General features: G+C 37.4%; 1 protein-coding gene and 1 long non-coding RNA gene across 6 annotated transcripts in view; one reads left to right on the plus strand and one right to left on the minus strand.

Annotated features, from left to right (window-relative positions):
- Window positions 1–20,551, plus strand: part of RGS17 (regulator of G protein signaling 17) — a 73,009-nt gene extending 52,458 nt beyond the window's left edge. For 4 of the 5 annotated variants that reach the window (XM_071549296.1, XM_071549297.1, XM_071549294.1 and 1 more), the window contains exons 3-5: window positions 14,626–14,715; window positions 16,543–16,777; window positions 20,184–20,551. In XM_071549296.1, coding sequence (XP_071405397.1) covers window positions 14,626–14,715; window positions 16,543–16,777; window positions 20,184–20,372 — 514 coding nt within the window. In that variant the 3' untranslated portion in view covers window positions 20,373–20,551. The remainder of the gene's footprint in view (window positions 1–14,625; window positions 14,716–16,542; window positions 16,778–20,183) is intronic. The other variant, XM_071549295.1, reaches the window with a different exon arrangement.
- LOC139668983 (uncharacterized) lies at window positions 2,355–18,426 on the minus strand. Its single transcript, XR_011697156.1, has 3 exons — window positions 18,014–18,426; window positions 17,736–17,893; window positions 2,355–2,497 (listed from the first exon to the last, which is right to left on the minus strand). It is a non-coding gene; the product is annotated as an uncharacterized lncRNA (long non-coding RNA).
- Window positions 20,552–22,232: the final 1,681 nt, after the last annotated feature.

Raw genomic sequence — 22,232 nt, forward strand, 5'->3', positions numbered from 1 at the left:
AGGAAGCACAGTCTCTTACACAGCTTTAAAACAGGGGCAGGAACTGTGAGCCACCAGCTCCCACAGCAGCAAGGGGTTTTCACAGGTCATTTGCCATGCACTAGTGGCTGTGGTGCAGGCCATTGCTTTGTGGGACATGCAAAGTAAATCCAAATCATGTTATTTTCTAGGAAAAGCTGTAAAGCTACGTACTGCATTTATTTTGGCCAGTGTTGTGAAGGGGTAGTCCCTAAGGCACTGCTGGTCTACCATGAAACCGTGGTGGAAGCACAAAGGTACAGAAGACACTACACAGATATGCAGCATGTATGAATAATTTTAAATCAATTTCCAACCAAGAACCCTGATTTGAAAAAAAACCCACTAACACTGTAAATGGAGTCTAACTCCATGTAAACTGATAAATGTTTGTCTTTTCAAAGGTATGAAGTGAACTTGCTCTTCCCCATAAAAAAGTAATAAAAATAGAAGGCTAATGCAAAGAGTGGAGCAACAGCTTCTTATGCAGCTGGTTTGTTTGCTTTGATTCCAAGCCAGTGGTAGAATCCTTGATAACATCAAAACCAGTCCTAGGCTTTCTGGGCCAACCTTTCCTAGTATCAGGATTTTATTCTTCATAATTTAAACTTTGAAAGTTCATTTCATTTTGAGGAACAGATGGAGGCTCATGTGTTTACTGACATTTTTACCCATCTGTGATAACACAAGCAGGTTAGAGAATGAGTAGATTGTAAACATAATAGATTAGCAAATTTTAAATGCTTCTACAGATTCATAAATAAAATGTATCGATTCCTTTATATGTAATACTACTAAGATATAAAACCCTTATCAGTCTAACTGCAGAAAATAGTCCTATTTCAACAAACAATTCTGGAAAGAAAATTACTGGGGAAAAAAATGAGAATTGCAATCCTCCTAAACTGAGGAATAAATACATGCTCAGAGAGGATTTGGGATTACCCAAGACTCATTCTAATTCAGTGGTGCAAAAGATACCGACAGTAGCTCCTTAGAAGGAGACAGCAGACTAAATCTAGTTAAGTTTAGAAAATGATCTTGATTCTGTCCTGGCACAGCATCCAAGAGTGTATTCAGGGACAGCTGCTCTTGAGGAGACTAGAGGGAGCGAAAACAGCAGCAGAATCATTTTCACTGGGGAAAAGCAGCTTGATGCCTCCTTTGAGGCTGTTTAAGAGATGGATTGCTTCAGAGCCTCCGAATCTTGGCTCTTCCTCACCCCTCATACCTGCTTCCCACCTTCCTGTGCCAAAATGCTATTCAGCTTGGTGTCTGTGGAACAGTGGCTGAAGGAAGATTCATAATGTCATGACAGATTTTCTGTCACCAGGGAACAGCTTGAGTGTTTCTGTGGAAAAAATAAAAAACACAAAAACCAAGTAGTGCTGAGAATGCCTGAGTCCAGCTTATGCTGTGATTTTCAGATATTAGAAGTTTGAAGCCCTTGAAATCTTCCCTGATAGGGTTGTGGCTGTTTTTTGGTTTCCATATCCAAATTTGCAATTGGATATTTACACAAAGATTCATTAACTCAGGAGTCCATGGAAAACCACAGAAATAGAGAAGTATGTGAAAGGTCAAAATGGGTCTGAGATCAAAATATAATCTGCAGGCATGTTGATAGATGCTGACATTTTAAAGGCACCAAAGTGGCCTTGCAAAACCTCTGAACTTTATTCATTGTGGAATAATAAAAATTTAAATATTTAACATGCAAAAACAACAACAAAATACCCTTATTCAAATTAAACACACTGGCTATGTCTTTACCAGTAAACTAAGCAGGGCCAGGGTCTAACGTGGTTTGCAGTCAGCCTGTACAGTTAAATTCTGAGTAAGATGGCAGAGATTTGGCAAGTACCAAAGTGCGCAGTCTCAGGCAATGGCCTGTCAGAGATGCAGAAACCCACAGTTTTGTGTATGGGCTTTAATGGACTGGCTACGTGATGCGAGTCAGCCTCAGGACCACAGAACTTTCCCAGACCAATAATAAATGCAGTCTATAGTCCCAAACCAAAAGGGAAAAAATCAGGTTACTAAAATCTGTTAGCAATAGAATTTCCATCTTACATAGGTTTATTTTTTAACCATGTATAATTCCAAGTCAGTTTAAAATGTTGGTTATAACAGGAATAAATGTCTAGGACTTTTAAGAGAAAAATTGAGAGAATGTTTCATGGAAATGAGTCTGGACCACTAGTAGAGAACACTTATCAGATGGATATTCTCTCACTAGAAAAGTGGGTCAGATGTTCATTATATGAGGCAGAAACGCAAAGGAGATGCGAGTCTTGTCTAACCACTCTTCATACTTCCATAGCACATTTCTCTAGATGGCAGCTGGTTCTTTCGAAGTACCCAACTGAGGGCCTGATACTGGCAAATACTGAGCACCTGTTACGGACGAGTGAATATCTTCCATTCTTGTTGACATCCATGTTGAAAAGGCTTCCCAGCTGAGGGCCTTACAGTAGATCTGGAAACGAGCACCAATAAAACAGATGTCTGTAACATACACAGACTGGCACAGAGGTTCTCAAGCCTGTTTGGTATCTGGACAGATGTTAAATGGACTATCCCCCATCTTCCTTGACTGTGATGTGGATAAGCATAAACTAGTTTGCTCCAGGCTAATTTCACAAAATACAGTGTTCATAAACATCATGGTAGGAATTATCCTTTACAAATTCCTAAAGCTCTGTTTAACTGGAGAACTTTATAGCACCTTATGAAAAGGAAAAATGTGAATTTGGTATGAATGTTTTCAGGCATCTCTTCCCATCTGGAAACTACATCCAGTTCTGTGGAATCAAAGGAGTGACCTTAAGCAGGCTCAATTCTTTACTGTTTCCAATATTTTAATATTTGAAAATCAATAATGATATTTTTAAAAAAGCCACTACAGAAACTGAGACTAGACTCATTTATCAGAATTAACTGAGACCAGTAGGCTTACTTGCTAGTGATCTGGAGGGCTTTTTTTCATCTAGCTACCCTTTCAAGGAATACAATTTCAATTTCTTTGAACACTGCAGAACTGCCACTTTTAATTGTCTCAAATATATGAAGGGATTGCTTGCAAAATAGCTGTAGCCAGGCGTAAGGACACTGCAGATTGTCTAGTAATTAAATGTATCCATCATACAAGATGGAATATGAATGGTAATATTATTCTGAAGGAAGGAATGAAGATGACAGCCAGACTAGTGATCTGTTGGGTGACCTGACAAGAGAAATACACGCTTAAGTTGAATATTGCCTAAAGCAGAAACCAGCTCTACAGTAATGAAACAAAGCTGGAGTAACTCCATTGGAAATCATTCACAAGCAAACTTTGGCAAGCCATGGATTTCTTACCTATGCAGAAATTACATTCCACATCATAGAACAAAAAATCTCAAAACAATAGCTTAGAAAAAACTAACAGTTTCCAAAAGTTGTAATTGCTTCCGAAGTGACTATCATTATGTAAAAGCAATATAATCTCTTTAAAATAGAATCCAGCAGAAAGCATATTTTCTTACAGATTTTCAGAAAAACAAAATACAAGTGAGAAAAAAGAGCTTGTGAAAGCCAGATTGCTTTAAATCACTAGTTCTTTCCTGCACAATTACAACTTTTGCTCAATGCTACTCTAAGTTTGAGGGGGATACTGTCCTTTATTTCAAAAGTTCAAGTACAGTGCACACTGGTAGTTTCCATCTGCCTCTGAATGCCTGCGGAGCTGCAGTATCTGTAGCTAGGTAGTTTAAATCAGTCATGCAAGAACAGAGGAAGAAAACAAGTTCAGCAAAGCTGTCCATTAAAAGGGTCAATCTCCTTTCACATAACTTTTGGCCTGTGTTGACCTTGAGACCAGTTCTCTCCTTCACCCTTGAGTCATCCTGAAATGTAAATATAATTACAATTTGTTTAAGTAGTCCCTCTAAATATTCCTCAGTTGCAGTCCCTTTTTAAATACAATTGCAGCAAATGTGTTGTTTGTGGCACTAGTGGCCCCTGGAGCTCTATGTCCAGCCCAGCACTCTTTGTTACAAGAGTTCTGGGTATATGGAAGAGTCCTGCAAAGGGTCCCTAAAGTGATTAGGGGACTGGAGCACCTCTCCTGTGAGGAAAGGCTGAGACACCTACACTGTTCCACCTGGAGAAGAGAAGGCTCACAAGGTCTTATCAATATGTATAAACGCTTGAAGGGAGTGAGCAAAGAAGATGGAGTCAGTCTCTTTTAAGTGGTGCCCAGTGACAGAACCAAAAGCAAGGGGCACAAACTGTAACACAGGAGATTGCCTCTGAGCATTAGGAAACATTTTTTTAACTGTGAAGATGTCATGGCTTAGGATTGGTATTCCTCAGTTTAAGTACTTCCACTAAAAAGAAAACCACAAACCACTCCCCTTCCCCCTCCAGTGAGAGATACCAAAGGCAGAGATTATGGTTTGGGATAAGAACAAGTTACTGGAAACAGCAACGAGATAAGAAAATGAACAGTAACAGCGACAATAATAACAACAGTGTATGAAAGAGAGGGTGATGTACATGCAAAATGCTCACCAGGCCAGTACAATGAATAATGGCAGACAGACTGCTATGCCCACCACCCTTGCCGACAACTGGCAACCCATACACCTTCCCAGAAGCGAGAGTCCTTTATTTCTGTTGCCCCTGCCCCCCCAACAATGATGAGTGGTATAGAATAACAACCAAGACACACCCACTGGGCTCCAGGCACCACCTGCTCATGACTACTATGGAGAATTTAAACCTGCCATGGACAAAAGACAGGACAGAAGGTTACTGAATACTGTCACAGGTTTCCTAGAGAGACTGTGGACTCTATATCCTTGCAGATATTCAAAAGCCATCTGGACACAATCCTTAGCAGCCTTCTATAAGTTCTCTGCCTTGAGTGAGACAGGGGAATGTGGGGGTGGGGTGGAGAAGATGACCTCTAGATCTCTATCCCTTCCAGCCTCAGCCATTCTGTGGCTGTGCATTTCTGTGATTCTCTGTTCAGCTTGACAAAGGCTAAACTCACATTTTAAGTGTTTGCAAAGCAGTTCTGGATTTGAGGGTATCTTAATATCCCTTTTCACAAGGTTAGTTTTTCCACTATGAATACACTTCTGAACATTTTCTAGAAGAAAGAATGAGTCCAAAAAGAAAATGTAGGATTTTCACAAATTTGATAACTACTCTGCCAAATGTATACGGAATTCAACTTTTATGGAAAATACAGCAGGAGAACATAACTCATGGTTATAGAAAGAGATTGTTAATCTGACTGTTCCTTATGAAGAGAAAAGGTTACCAGATTTTAAATTCCATTTTCATTCATTAAATACACAGGAAAAGGAAGTGAGTGAAACACTGCTAAAATCTTTTTAAGTTTTTGCTTTACCAAGCACATCCCTCTATAAGTTACTTTAGTTCAGTATTCATATTTCAGTAAGGATGATCTACCTTCACAGTGGCATGTCGGATGCACATTAATAACCTTACATAATGATCTTATATAAACTCCAAAATCTTGGCCAAGACTTCCCATTAACAAAGAGATGATTATACTCTTAAGCAGTAGATCACTTCAGTTCAATTCTGCTTTTACTCAAGCTGAGGACTAGAACATCATAAGACTATCAAGACAGAGATAAACATCTTAACTGAGTAGACCTTAATAGCCTGAGGTGCTCCAGATATCTTAAACCTTAATTTCCACCAATCTCCTTTTTTTTATGGCTTATAGTTGAATTTGTAATGACTTTGACCAATTATGCTGAATCCAGCACAGTATAAAGAAACCATTACAATAGAAAAGCTATTGGAAATTGAACCCACTCTCCCCCACCTTCAAAGGAAGGCAGAAAGATACAATGTCAGATGAACTGAGATATTTCTAATTTTTCATGGGGAAGTTCACAGCTCTGAACATAGATGAGCTGGCCTTATCATGAGCCTTTGCACAAAAGAACTCACAGACCTTAGTCCAGGTTGTCACAAGAAAGAGAGGTCTGAACCAGTCCATCCATAATATTTTTAAGTGTATTTCTTTCTATCTACCTTTCTATCTAGCTATCCCTTCACATAGAAAGGTCTAAATGGCACTGCAAGAGCAGCACTATGGAGAAAATACAGGAAAATTGGCAGTGATTCTTTCAGTCAGCCCTGGATTGCTGCTACAGCATGAGTGTCAGAAATACGGCAGTGAACAGGCCAATATACCTGTGTGTAGGCACAGGAGGTTTGGACTACAACTCTTTATTCCCGTGCCCACATTCTTCACAGCCATACCATGAGTGCTACTCTTCTAGAAATATCAAGACTGTTTTAGGGAAGCAAGAATACTTCAAATACAAAAAACAAATGTAGTTTTTGCAGTGGTTTAGGATTTTGATGCTGTCAGGCATGCCTCTTCGTGCTTCTCTTCACAGTTGGTGGTATAAATGTGATTTAAAGGTAGAGGTGCTGTTTGCAGAACTCTGAGAAATGAGGCTCTAATAAAATAAATACTCCACCTATCATGAAGTTAATAGTTGCTGGATTTTCTGATGAGCTATTTTCTTAATAGAAAATCTCTTTGCTTTAATCAGAACGTCTATTGGAAAAAATCATCTCCTATGATACAATGCATTTTTTCTAAGATCTTAAAGTTAAGCACAACATTGCATTTAAATCTATTATTATACTAACTAGAATTACTCACAAAAGACTAGTTAGAATAATGGTAGCTAACATGAATAAAACCAAGACAGTTGATTATTTAATTTTAAAATGTAATGATATTTATTTTTAAAACCATCAAAACCAATTATGAAATTTCATTAAACTTTTCCACAAATGCTGTTTTAGTAGAAATCCAATTTAGAAGTAAATTAATTTTAACTGTCAAATCTGTGCAAAACACAAACTCAGTTCCAGTCAGCTGTATTCTCCATAAAACCCCAGTGGAAGTGCCTGTGAAACAGCTTCTTCACCTATCCCAGGTAGCAAAAATCAGACCAGAAGATATACACCTTGAGCTTCTGCTTTACCTACATGATTTATGGTACGCAGAAATGTGGTAGATGGGAGCCAGAATTCTGTCTGCATTTACTATTACTGGATCCTGAGCAGACACTAAGCTTTTCAGTTGAAAGCACGTTCATGGCACATACAAGTGCCCAGCCGTCTGTTACAGGCTGTTTCTCAGCTTTATGCTCTTCAAACAAAGAGATGAAAAAAGGGGAGGAAATAAGAGCTACACCACACTACAACATAGCAAACTGAATCAAGGGTGAAAATATCAGCAAGAAAAATTGGAAAGGAAGAAACTGTATGTTTTCCAGCCATTGGAAGTTACAAAGCATCTGTTTTTATAATTTATTTCATTTTATCTTACTTTTTGTGACCTGTGAGAAAAAAAAATAAGGCCAGTTATCATGGCAGCTTTTCTGGTTACAAGTCAGTGATGGGACCACACTGTACGCCCAGCAAAGAATTGGGAGGTTTGTGGCTCCACATTCCTTTACTCATGTAAAGTTTTGAAGTATTGGAGGGTTTTTAGCTATAATACAAAATCTCCAGGATGGTAACCTTGCAATTGCTTGCATTATTAAAAAAAATAATTGTTTGAAGTTTTTACTTATATGAGGTAAGACTTGCAGAATCAGATATCGAGTTTATAAATTCTTGCAAACACATGCTTTTTCACTCTAAAACAGCTGAGTCCAAGCTTGTTGTGATTTTTAGTTTTAAAAACAATTTGGATTACACATGCCTCTTGGACCATCTTATCTCCTAAGGCAAATGTAACTCTGGCACTCAGTAGACTTGGCACCACAGGTACCTGGACTTTTTGAAAGGAGTTTATAGTTTCAGTGGACACTGCCAAGTAGGCTGATTATAGCCTTATGGTAATTGTTGGCTTTCCCCCAACAGACTGTTTTCCTATGTCAGGCTGCTAAACACAATCTCCATCATTTACTTTTAAGCACAGAACAAATAATTTTTACTCAGAGTAGAATATAGCAATTTTTCATTTAAATTCTAACTTATTTTCAGTATAAAATTTTACATCTTACATTTCTTTACTGAATTCAGTGAAGATCTGTAAGTCATATCCTGTTAAAGAACTGGGATGGGCACAAATAAAAAAACATCTGTCACATTTTTCTGACCTTGGTCTCTTCTTTGTAACAAAAATTATCATGTTCTGCTAACTGAGTTAGGACCAGATTCTGATCAGTTTAAGTAATTCCAAAGGCTCTTGACCACCTCTTCCCTTCAAAGTCTCTCACAGACTAGCAGTGCAGTTATATGGGAATACCAAGTTTGCAATTTCTGCTGTTTCATATCTTTCTGTGGATGGATGAACTGCACATCACTTATGTTCACCTTGCAGACAGCCAGGAGCCCATGTATGACTCCACTCTAGAATTCATTTAATACTACAGATTTGACTGAAGTTTGATCTACATTTCTATGTTTTACATATACTGGTATTATTACAACATTTGTAGAGCTTCAATATGTCTCGTTAGTCTTACAAGGACATAAATTCTCTGAGGTCAGATAAAAGATGCATCCTCTTTCTCTAATACAGCCAGGGGCCTGAAGGATATACTGAAGTTTATCTGAGCCTATTAAAATGTCTAGTATGAGGCATTGCTTCTTCATAAAAATAATGATTCTAGCTCTAGCTTTCTCAAATAGTTATTCTGGATATTATTCACTTATTGTAACAAAAAGTGAATTATTTTTCTAGCTTGGATGGAAACAGGTTTTTTTACCCTCTACTCAGATTACCAAAAAAACTCAATCAAACAAAAAAAAGATATCCTTGGATAACATTGTTCATGTAACATTTCATTCTCATCGTTACCTATTTTTGTGACATTAAAAGGGAGGTAGAAGACAGTATTACTGATTAGACTCTAACTGATTCAAGATTAACATAGCTGTATTGTTCTTTATCAACAGATAAAAATAACATTTTTCATTATTATTGCTTTGCACAGTATAACAAAATCATCATTCTTCTCTGTTCGTAAACAAACACAGCCCTGACTAGTATTCACTGACATCAGGCTTAAATATTCCATCTGTCAGAAAAAAATAAGGTGTCAGAAAATAATTTGGAGTCATAAAATAAATAAGATTTCATAAAAGAAATTAAAGAGTGTCTTTTGCATTATCAAACAACATATGGGCACGGGGATCACATCTATCTCTGATGTCTACCACAGCGCACTTCAGCATGTAGGAGTGAGCTTCTGAATAGAACTGTGCAAACAATTGATTGTTCAGTGACTGGCTGTTGAATCACAGTAATTGAAGACAGTCTGGTCAGATTGAACTGCAATCAAAAATGAAAAAGATCCAAGCGTGCACTTTTTCTTCATCTAAATTGAAACCAGAAAAAGTAAGTTTCTGTTCATATAGCATGTCACTTGTAATAAAATGGAATAAAGGAATAAGAGAATCTGGAGATAGGCAAGAGCACAACCACTCTGATGAATGGAAGAGTGAGGGCATTTACCCAGCTGGTGAAAGATTTAGGGTTGTTGCCCATCTTTGTCTTGGAGTGTTCAAAACCATTTTCCTTTCACTTCAGGAAAATACGCTAATCCTGTGTTCTTGTTCTCATGTGCAGTAATTTGTTTAAAAGCTTTTCCTCTTCCAAACTATGAAAAAATATTTCCTATTTGAATCCGTTTGGTAAATTCAACTCGTGTTTGTCAGCACTTTTGGGACCAGTCATTTTACATCATTTACCAGTGGAATTTTAAAATCACAGTTGCATCTTGGGGTTTTCTGAGGGGGAGAGAGATTGTAGGGTGTTTTTTTTTAAGAAAGCTAAAAATACTGTGTTTCTTGATCTGATGATAAGAAAAATTCCTAGTAGTAGGATAGGGTGAATTGTGCCAGTGAGATACATTCTTTCAAAGGGTAGATCAGTGAAGGAAGCATATGCGAACATCTGTTATACAGAGAATCCTAACTGAATATTCATTTTCATCTGAAAACTAAATTCTGCCTTTGGATTATGTATTTACAATTGACTTAATGGGGCCTTTGGGATGGAATAAGGAAGGTTTTTGTGTTACAGTGGTGACTTGAGGGCTCATGACCCTACTGTGTGACATACACAGGTTCAGCCTAAATTGTAGTCCTTTCCTGGCAGAGCTGAGCAACTACAACCTTCATCCAAGAAGTAGAAATTAAGCGTAGATCTCCTGAATGGTCACCCAATAGCCTACCAGACTAGTTCAAAGTGTCACAGTCTGATTTCTACTTCTTATTGCCATGGTAGCGCAAAAAACACCACTTAGGCAAGAGATCTTAATAGTCACATTTTCTTCAGTGCCAGACATAATTGCAAAATACTGTGATGATATACTGCATATGATGAAGATAACTGAGAAAAAAACTGAAAAAATAGTAACTGGTGTCAGCCATGCATGAGCAGAATATTAATCTTGGCACCTGTCACAATGTCATGTGTTTCTTGCCATAGTGATAACAGTTGTTTCACTGATTCACCAGATTTAGGCTGCTGGGACATGAGAATCTGGCCCTTGGGAAGCAATTAAATATCATTTGTTTACTGGATATACAGAGAATGAAAGATCAGGTCCAAGCTCTGAATTGCTTTCAGTTTCTTAATGGCAGTAGAAAGTAAGTGCAGCAGTAGGGATACAACTTAGAAAAAAGCTAAAACCACTAGCTGGAAACACCTGGAAGAAGAGTCAGTGAGATATTCACTCTTAAATTAATTCAACTCTCTAGATGATTTTATCCAATTAGCTTGGCTTTTTTACCTTCTCATGCACTAGGGTGCTGCAATATTGATTTAGCTAAGTAATTACTCAAAAGAACAATTATTTATTTGATGAATATGAACAGCCAAACTAAAGCAGATAAAGAAATAAAGATTGGTTTTCTGCATCCCAGTAGTTCCTTCAAAACCACATCAGCTAGGAACCAGGACCAGTTTAACCTTATTTGTGGTCTTTTGTTCAATTTGCATACTTCTTTAAGTAGCCCCTGATCATGAAAATTTTTACTTATAAAGTGTGTAAAGTTGCAAAACAGAAACACGCTGACTCCAGACAGAAATTGCTTGTAATAATACTGTTGCAGCAGTTAAAGAAACTTAATGGGTTTTTAGCAGTCAGGAACCCAAGATATATTTGAAAGGTACATCAATCTCAGGCCACTGAAATACTTTTTCCCATACTTCCAGAGCAATAAAATCAGCATAAAAGTGGGCAGAACAAACCCACTAAAATATAAAACAAACATGGGCTTGTGCTTTCCATTTAAACTCTGCCTTTAGACTCTCTTTTTAAGTCATTAGTAGTTTTTTGTACTTTTATCATGGGTAATTTTCATCTCTAAATTTTAAAGCTATCTGCTGGGTGTATTCCAACTAATAAATAATAATAGCACCATAGATGTTGGTTTACATCAGATGTCTCTCTGGAACACCTCCCTTTCATTTAACTACTTTTTGATAAGGTGTATCAGCAATTTCCTCTTCTTAAAGCAGTAATTAAGTAAGGTCATTTTATTAATCTTTAGCCTGTTAGTTTTAGTCTGTTTAGTTTAACACTATACAGCATAATTCTTCTGACATAATCAGCTAGTTCCAATGATGGATTATTGTATTAAGGACATCCACTCGGATATGCAGGATGCTTTTGCTGCTGTGCACTGATTGAATTCCATACATTAGAGAAATGTGAACAGATACGGCGTTTCCAGCTGAAGATAGCAACCTAAGAAAGAGCAGTGCAGTGTTGTAATTTCAAGTTAAAAAGTAGCAATCTGTTATTGTGATCAGTTATTTAAAGGATGGTTTCAATTAGCTTTGCAGTCACAAATGTGTAAGTATTTAATTTTTTTTCTAAGAGAACATGAACCAGTTCCTTGAGTGAAAACAGAACATATCTGAATTGAATGCACTTCCATATAAAAATGATGGTTTCATTCACAGGAAAAACATATCAAAAGTAATTCATCCAGTGGAACTCTTGCCTTGACAGATGTAGATAAATAAAAGTTGAAATGTAGTGCTACTGCTTATCACTGAAAACATAACACAGAATTTAGGCCAAGATGCGTTATAAATTTAGCACAGTTTTAGATGCATTACTCAAATATGAGAAAGTGTACAACACCTCTGTCTTTAGAATCTTCCCTGTTTTGCATCTCTGACTAAATTCAGCCATCAAACTCCAGCTATTAGTGGTGAGATGAAGGAATCAGGGCCAAGTGTGTACCTTGTATTGTCACTCTGGTATGGATACCAGAAAAGTGGTACATTACTTTCCAGACCACTGTCTGAACTTTTTATTTAGACGCAGTCTTGTAGAAAATTAAAATGCATAATGCCTATCTATTACTCCTTTGGGAAAAAAAAAGTACAATGAAGTCAACATGGCTTTCTTGTCCCTTTTCCTGTTTTTCTTACAACTCACTCCTTCACTGTTCCACATTCATCAACCCATGATAGTTTTCCTGTCTAGCAGAGATTTTGCATAAGCAAAACAAACAGTACTTGATCCCAGACAACAAATTAAATTAGCAGTGTAGACTGACTGCTCTCAGATGAGTCACTTTCTCCTTCCAGTAAGACTCTGCATCCAAACCTTGCACATCTACTACTCGACAACTAAATTATCTCAGTGCAGCTTAGCTGCTGCTCATGTGATGGAGGAAGGAAAACGAGCAGCTTCATTCCCTTTTAGACAGACTTGGGTGAACACCCTGTTACATTTGAAACCTACACAAGCTGTTTCTTGCTTCCATGGTGTTACTCTTCCATGGAACCAACAGGCATTCAGTTCTCTGCACCCGGCAGAGAAGACAAATGAATGCTGTTCTACCAATGGACTGCAAAGGAGGGAAGGAGGCAGGGAGAGAGACAAGCTTTGTGCCTTCCCTGCTTCTCCCTCACCCCGACTTCGTGCTCTAGCCAGATGCAAGGTGACCCTAAGCAGCTACATGTGTGGACTTAAAGATTACAAGACAGAAGGAAAGTGGATGGTCCCTTTTTTTTCCTCCTCCTGTATACGGAACTCCTGTTGTCTTTCCTGAGTGCTCCCTCTATAGACTGACGAACAGCAGGTCAGAGGAGACGGAAAGGCTTTTTACCTGCCAACCCCAGAGTTCAGGATGTGTTGTTTCTCCTGCAGCAGTTGATGACATCCTAACACCTTAGCAGCACTGGAGCTGCATTCCTACGCTGTAACAGGGGAAGTAGGACCAAGGGCCTGAACTAAGGTCTTGGCAGGTAAGTGAAGGAGCAACCAGTACCAAAGAGCTTCGTTTGAAAGTGTACGTCTTTGTAATGTTTAAGTCTTAATATGTGCTCTGCTTTACCTGGAAGCTTAAACTTCCAGTTTTCAGAAGAGTGCTTGAAATCACCTGTTAGCTCCACCAAATGCTTGAAAAAAGTGTAGAAGAAACTCATAAATACAGAGGGCCTAGAAAGAAAGGTTATTTATGCTAAAAATGTTTCAGAGAAGGGATTTCTTTTTAGAGCTCAGCAGGAGTTACTCAGATTATTAGGGGAGGGAGAAGCTTTCTGCTACCAGCATATTTTTGTATAGCAACACTTAGGATGACTGAGAGCATCATTGTATGATGAATACTCCATATTCCAAATATGAGCTCTCTTGGGATTGGGAGGGGGATTTTTTGCTTGGTTGCTTGTTTTCTTTCAATTGAATACATGAGGAACATCTGATAAAGGGAAATTTCCATCTCCTTAGTACATTCCACTTCTAAAGCTTAATTATTGGAACCAGGTTTCCTGTATGAATAACTATGTCACTCAAAAGGTACTTTATTTCAGTAGTTATCAGGAATTGTGTTTTTGCTGGCAATACCATGTTCTGGAACATTCACAGAGAACACACACAGAGGATGGTTCTACCACTAAAGAAAATCTGATTAAAAAGATATCTGTAGAAAACTGATTCCAGTTAGCAGCTCAAAAAATGAAGAAAAAAATATTAAAAACATCCTCACATAAAGGAAGTCTTTCTTTTCCTTGCTTGTGGTAATATGAGGGTAATGGATGCCTTTCTGTTCAGAGGCCAGTAAGTTTTACTTTTTGGAATGCAAAAAAAATTTAAGTCAAAGGAAGAAATCATAAGGAGCTGCTGCCACATGCTAGGTTCTGTATCTGAGCCATCTACTGTCTCTACATCCTGGAGAGAAAAAATGGAACATTAATAAAGAATGGAAGACTAATCAGAACTGGTGGGGCACAAAAGCTGCATCAATTTCCAGTTCAGATGTTCTTACTCCCCCTACCCTTATTGTTACTGATATTCTCAATTTACTAAGTGAAATCACTCCAAAAGTTACCTGTAAGTTTTTGCCTTTCAGTGGATAAACTGTGAGCTTCTAAAAAAATAACATATGTTAATAGCAACTGTTAATTAATATTCATCAGAATGCAGGAGAAAAGTCATTATTAAAAAATTCCAAAATTTTAGGGGCAAGAGTGAAAAATGACACTTTATAAAGGTTTATATTTTAAAAGTTGGCATTACTATAGTTATTGTTTTAAATTAACTTTCTTTAGACAAAATAAAGTGTTGTACTACATTGCAGCCTCACTGTTAGGAATGAAGATAGAGGAGACAGTTCAGGAAGGACAACACATACGACCAAACTGGAGAGTATCCAAGTCATAGAAGAGTGGTAAGTTGGTCGAACTGTTGCTAGTCAATGTTTTAAATTGCCTTGAACTCATATTAAGAATTGTCTTGGGTTTTATGTTTTGGAAATGTCCTTTTAATTGCTTGTCTTCGAAAAACTCTATAGAAAAGGAAGCAAAATCTGTCCTGACAATGAAATGACAGTAGAGACATTTGAAAGTCAGGCTTATTTACAGTTTCTTATTTGTGGGGAAAAACTGTGGAGAAAAATGGGAAGTACATGGATGGTTCCATATGTGGGTCTCTGTAAGAAGCCTTTGCTACTGTGAGATCATTTTCTTCTGTTTATCCAAACAAAAAGAAAACTCAGATTTTTCACATGGCTACCATTCATAAAAGAGCTGGGACCATGGTTCCACTGCAATTAACCAAAAACATGTACCTTGAAAATTGGGTTAAACACACTGAAAGTCTGAGCTTCTATTTCTGTCTAAAGCTTGAGCCCGTATTTGTTGTGTGTAGAAATATGCTAACCTATCAGAGTTCTCTAATCCCATAAAAAGCAAATTAAAACTTTAGAGGACATGCCTGATGGTAAAAGCAACCCAAACAATTCATTGTCTTCATTGCTAATTATGTTTTTTATGAGAGGAAAATGTCATAAATTTCCCCAGAATACTGTAGGGAAGAGAGCTTCCCAACAGACAATAACAGAGCACAGGTTGCTTGTCAGCAGGTTTTTCGCACTCTCCTCAGAGAGAAGATCTTTTGCCCACAAATCTGTTTAAACTTTTTCATTCAGATTAAAATTATTTTGCAGGATAGTTTAAATTTTAAGCACTTTCTGATTTATCATTTATTACAAATAGCTTCCTATCATGCAGTCTGCCTTGCATGCAGAGTAGGGCTTGATAAATGGACTTGAAGAGAAATTATATAGACAAATGTCACTTATTGTGCATCATAATTACACAGAAAATATTAACAACAGATAGCAAAGCTCTTGCGTTGGATCTGGAAGGGGAGGATGAGCATTCAGAATTAAGTTTGAAACTGTATTTAATTGTTAAGTAATTCAGAGTATTACCTTCTCAAGCTATTCATTGGTACATTAATGGATTAGTGACACAAATTAGTCTTCTGATCACTTATACATTGCATCCACTGTTAAAAGCCACAAATAGTTTCCTGCAGGAAGTGGGAATAAGGACTTTTCCCATTTCTTCTCTTTCCAGTTTTGCCAGCAGCATCCATCACATCTCATGCCAATAGATCATCATTCAGGTCAATTGCACCAAACAAAATGAAGCTTAGCAACCCTTAGGTACAAGCACAGGGAAATATGCTAATTTAAAAGCTCTCTGAATTACTATTTTGTTGGGGCTCATTAGTATGCTTTTGGCTGCCAAGAGGCTTTTGTTTTTCTTGTTTTTCCTAAACCAAATTGTGTGGCAGCCAGAGTTTGGCCAGTCACCATCAGAATCAGGCAGGAACATCAGGTGTCATCTAAATTGCTCATGAAAGAGAGTCTATTTCCAGCTTCCTGAAATCACATCTCCTTTGTCTGCAGAGGCAGGAATTCAGCGCTGTTGTGAGATTTTGTCTTTGGGTCACATGGCTAGGAACACTAGCAGAAAGCTTGTAGAAAGCCAAGTGCATGTCTTGTAACATTAAACATGTTTAGTGGGCTATTGAGATAATGAATGCACAAGTGAAGAATAAACAAAATTCCACTGTGACCGATGAGGCTTTGTTGCTTCTAGTTTTCACTTTGGACTAAAGTGCAGTTGAATAGAGAATTTTTGGATGAATGTATGAAAACACTGTTACAAAAATAGAAGCATATTTGTAATGATATTTGCTTTTGCAGTCAAAACCCTACTGCAGATGAAATTTTGTCTTGGGCTCAGAATTTTGACAAGATGATGAAAACACCAGCTGGGAGGAACCTTTTCAGAGAGTTTCTCAGAACAGAGTATAGTGAGGAGAACCTGCTTTTCTGGCTCGCATGTGAAGATCTAAAGAAGGAACAGAACAAAAAAGTTATTGAAGAAAAAGCAAAACTTATATATGAAGATTACATTTCTATACTATCACCAAAAGAGGTAAATCTGTTACATATGCGTTTTCTGTTATTCCAGAGCAGAAATGTACTTGAATTGCCAGGATGGGGGTGTGAAAGTCTGCCTGATCTGTCAGATGAAAGTCCTAGTATGGACATTAAATCAGGAAAGGAACACATAGAAAAAGCAGAGATACGGGCACTGGGTTATTTAGCATCACTGATAGCAACACATCCAAGTTCTCTATGAGACTCAAGAAACTCCAATAAGAGAAGGCTAAGAAAGAGTTACACTTCTTCAGTAATGTTACGTGGCTGCCAGACAGAGGAAGTAAGTAATACAAATAGATTTCTGGAGAAAAGGTACCAAAATAAGGAATTTAAAACAGAATCATTACAGATTTATCTGCTGCAACAGCTGTCCGGGAAAAAATCCAAGTTTGCACTTGTTATTCCTATGTGAGAGTCCAAGAATGAAGACCACATATTTTCTGTAACGAATCATATACTATCTAGGAAATTGTATAAGATTTTCTTCTTTTGACTGAAAGAGAAATTTTGAAATTATCTTCACCCAGAGTAAAGAAAAAGGATCCCCTATCAAAGCATGTTTTGGGATACTATAAGCATTACAGAAGAGTCTTTCTTAGGTCACATCATGTACCTTTATCACCTTTGTCTTGTCTCTGTGCATTGCATTTGACTTGCTACCCAACGGCTAATTTATGTTCACTGTGGACCTTGCTTCCTGTGTTTTACTTCTGCACTGCATTCAGGTGACTTATAGCTCTATTATCTTCTCTTGTGCCATAGTATCTGCTTTTGCTTTGAAATACAACTACCAATACAGCAAGCTAACAATGAATTTTTCTTCTAAAACAATATCTCTACTACATGTATATGTGACAAATGCTCAACTGTCTTTATAAGCCAAGATCAACCAGCAGTTAAAATTCAAACACTAAGAGTTGTTTGACTCAGAGTTTAACAAAAGTACTCACAAACTGGGTGCACTAAATGTGTGCAGATCTCCTCAATCCAGTTGCTCCTGCCCATAATGGAAATCTTAGGAGGTGCACAAGAACGGTTTGCAATGCTTTGGAACAGCATGGAAGCTGAAAAGTTCTTGTTCGTCCAGGCATCCCATTCCAGATGTTACCTTTTGGCATAAGAGATGAAATATTTAGCATCACTGGTTTAGTGAAGAAGTTATTGAGCCAGAAGGTCTTAGTGTTCTAAACACGTAACCTTGTTATGCATCTGTTTAGCAAAAAAATACCTTTAGTAATTCCAACTAGTTTTGCCATCTGGTTTTAGTGAGTCACTGAAAAAATAAAATGCAAATTAATGTTCCATAATTAATTTTTTTTCATTCTATAAGTGCTGTTAACTTTTACAGTGTTCAATGGCCCAAACTCCCACCAACCTGACAAATTGAGGGGTTTTTTTATTCTATTATATTTGATACTGAATAGCCAATTAGCTGCACAAATGGTTTCTGTTGATAAAAACACATGTGCCTGTGTGTAACAGGCAGAATTGCTTAAATCTTGGTGTGTCATGTCTGTGCTGCAGAAATGCAATGGTCTGGGATTGAAATCTATTCAAATGAATTCTGAAGATGCATGGCTGAAAAACTGCCACTCAAAACTACGTGAGCACTACACTCCTGCACGCAGCCACTTGCCAATCAGTGCCACTGGTCTGTTTGTTCTTGCTGTGTCACCCAGTGTGCTTGTATAGCTACCTTAGTTAGACAGTACATTCAATCAGAAAACAGCCCAAAAAAGAAACAGGACTTTCAGATTCCTTAACTCATCTAGCTGCGGGGCTGCTGTGCCAGAACCAGGAGTGGAAGCACCAGGATGGGAAAGTGGAGAGGTTGTTCACAGCCATTGACAAAGCCCCACTCACTGCCACTCATCTCAGAGCTGGACAGGAGGCACACTTGCTGCACCCTGAGGTGCTGCCTGCAGTGCAGCAGTGAGTGCTTAGATGGAGAGAGTGCATGGGGAAGGTGTAATGAATGGTGTGCAGAGTGGTGTACTTGAGTAATATGCATAGTTTGCTAGCACAAATAGCACTTACTTGCAGTTCATCTGTATCAGTTGTACCTTGTGACTGATAACCAACTAACAGCAAATTTGGAGGAAAGAGAGCTTGCCTGCTGTGTAAGTAACATACTCCAATATGCCAACAAACCAACAATGCCAGATTCTACAGTTGGTACTGAAGATACACTGAAAATGTATATTTACTACTTTACTACTTACATTATTTACCATACTGTCCATACCATACATCACATATATAAAAGCACACAAACTGACACATTGAAACGTTTTGTTTTCCTCTTGATTGTCATCCTTCACATATCAAGGTATCTTAGTACAGTTTCCACAGTTAAACAGTCCTTCAGATGGTATGAGTATCTTTTTGTATGGCTGCAGAGTAGTAGAGTCAGATTGCAACTTGATGTAAATCACAGTAGCTTAACTGCTGTCTGCATGGCTTTCTCTACTCAATATTTTAGCCTTTTTCTTCTTAACTGAGTGAACCCTTGATGGTCCCAGTGGGCTTTCCTGCTACTGCCATTACATTTAATCCAGAAGGTATTAATTTGCTGGGGTTTAGAGCATTTTATGGATAATATGTACATTCAATCAGATTTCTAAATTATATTCTAAAATCATCTGTGCATTCATCCCAATCATAATATGTCCTTTTCTGCCTAGGGACAGGAGTTCATTACAAATGGTAAGTAAATGAGAAGCTAAAACTGAAACTTGCTAACAACTTCAATGTGGACATATGATATCCTGACAGTATAAATTATCAGATACTAAAGAGTGTTAAAAAGAAGAACAAATCTGAAACAGTTAATATTAATGGGGAGATTAACACAATAAAAATGATAAAAACCTCCAGGTGATTTGTGAGGAACAAGTCTAGTGCTTGAAAAAAATGGCAAAATATCTGTAGGGCAGATAGATGAGAATGATGAATAGAAACCTTCTAAAGGATTAGCCACAAACACTCAGAAAAAAAAAAGGCATTTCAGCTCTCTGAATGAGAGGTAATTCAACGTTCATGTCAGAAAAATAATTGTAAGAACATAACAATTATTTTTTTAAGGTAAAATAGCATATTTTGAAAAATCCAGGTGACTGCAGAGCTCAGTTTAGTTGCACTGCATTTAATCTGTTATACAACTGCATTTCATTGTACAGACCCTAAGATGGATGCAAAGACCAAGGCAAAACTGAAATAGGGTCGATGGTCTCAGTGCATTACATAGTAATTGTGTGATGGCTCTGAAAGAAGCACAGAACATCGCTTGAATAAACTGATAAATTCAGCATGTTCAATGGACCTGTGAGAAACAAAGATACATATTACAACTTTTCCAATATTGTTGTTTAATATTATTCTGTTCTCATCTTCTTCAGGTTAGTCTCGATTCCCGGGTGAGAGAAGTGATCAACAGAAACTTGTTGGACCCCAGTCCTCACATGTATGAAGATGCTCAGCTCCAGATATACACCCTAATGCACAGAGACTCTTTTCCAAGGTTTTTGAACTCTCAGATTTATAAGTCTGTTGTTGAAAATATTACAGGCTCTACTTCTGAAACTTAGATTTAATTTTCAAACAAAATACCTTGATTTTTAGGTTTTTTTTGGTGGGTGGGATGGAAGAAAAGTAGTTTAATAACATCTGGAGCTGGGTTCCTGGAGAACTACAGTTAAGCACTACTCAGGCTACTGTGAAGAAAACAAATACATATTATGATCTCTGTCTACATTTTTACCAAGGTCCTCCTTGCTCAAGATGGCGTGGGAGGGGAACAATGGATTTGCCAAAATACATTTGTTTCACACTCCTTTCACCCTACTGCAGTCAAGATTGCAATGATGTATTTGTAGTTTTATGAACAGTCTCCTTGTGTATCCTCACACTGCATGTGCAAGGTAAAACTGCTTCACTTACCAGTTAGTTGTTGCAATATTTAATCCAATAACATAAATTATATCTGTATTTAAGAACTTTTTTGTGCAATACAGTCTTATGGTACATAGAAACAATTGCAGCAAACCAGAAAGAGGCTTGCATTTTTTAACATCACTAACTGAAAAAAAGCCAATTTTTAAGGTGTAGCATTACTCAACATGCTCTACTGAGTACAATACACTGACTTTTTGAAGCCAATATTTCTGTACAGAGAAAAAGAGCTATTTATCACTGTTTATTTAAAATAAAACAAGCAGAGGGTTCCTCTGGTTGTTCACTGCCAAAACTGTGGCATTTTCATTACAGAGTTTGCAATGTCAAAAAAAAAATTTAAAAAAAATAAAAAAAGCACAAATCACTTAAAGGGATCCATATCTGGGTGACACAATCTATGCGCTGATATTGTTTAATTGTTAAAAGAAGAAAGATTTTCAATGTACATTTCAGATGTCAGATACTGTAATTGATTTATTAAAGACTGGCTATCCAGTTCTAACACTGTTGTATAATGTATGTACTTCAGCAAAAAAACAAAACAAAACAAAAAAACAACAGAAAGAGCTTGATAATTTAGTTTTTTGAATAAAGAAATTTAATAAAATATTGCCTACATGTAGCATTTTAGAGCATTTTAGAACATTTTGATGAATTGCATCTGTCCTGCAAGATTTTTTTTTTGAAAGCTAAACCCAGTAAAATATGTTTTTAAACAAAGTAATGTTTTACAAGGTGGCGGGTTAAAGAAGATTTATCTTAGCTTCTAGCCTCATTGATTTTTAATAACTCCTTGAAAACAAGGGGTTTGGAGAGTAATACTAAACCAAACTTCAAGGGCTCGTAAACCTACAGATCTTACCCAAGCAAAATGCCTACAGAAACGCAGTGGGTGTCTTTCTTGGGTAAAGAATCCTGTACTGAGCCCTTAATCAGAGCTAAGGCAGCACAGTACCCCCACCACTTGGCTGCCATGGTGTTTTTAATAGGTGTTTGCTTGGCCTTTTTATCAAAAAAATGTCCAATTTTAGGACACATTTTGATGTTTAAGAGACAATGACTTGGAACTTTAAAAAAACATCTTCTTACCTACAATACACAAGCAAAATGAGTGTTAGCATCCCTCATAAACTGCTAAAGATATACCAAGAAATGGCTCTGAATACTTGCTAAATATATATATGTACGTATGTGTATATATATGTATACATATATATATTTAATACTGATAACTATACTAAGACTTAAGAGGCAAGGTTCTTCTCACTTACATAGGACTAAACATGGCATAAGCTTGTTGCTTTTGACTGGACTGGAAGGTCTGTCAGTTGTGTCCTTGAGTGGAATCTGGCCCAAGCACAGTTAGCTCCAACCACCCAGTTGCTTCTTGCAGGCAGCCTCTGGTGTTGGCTTTGGTGGGAACTGCAGCTGCCCAGGCAGTGATACAGGAACTGGGAGGATGCAGGTCTTAGTTTGTCTTTTGGGGCTTATTT

The sequence above is a fragment of the Pithys albifrons genome, chromosome 2, assembly GCF_047495875.1.
Source record: "Pithys albifrons albifrons isolate INPA30051 chromosome 2, PitAlb_v1, whole genome shotgun sequence".
Taxonomy (NCBI): Eukaryota; Metazoa; Chordata; class Aves; order Passeriformes; family Thamnophilidae; genus Pithys; species Pithys albifrons.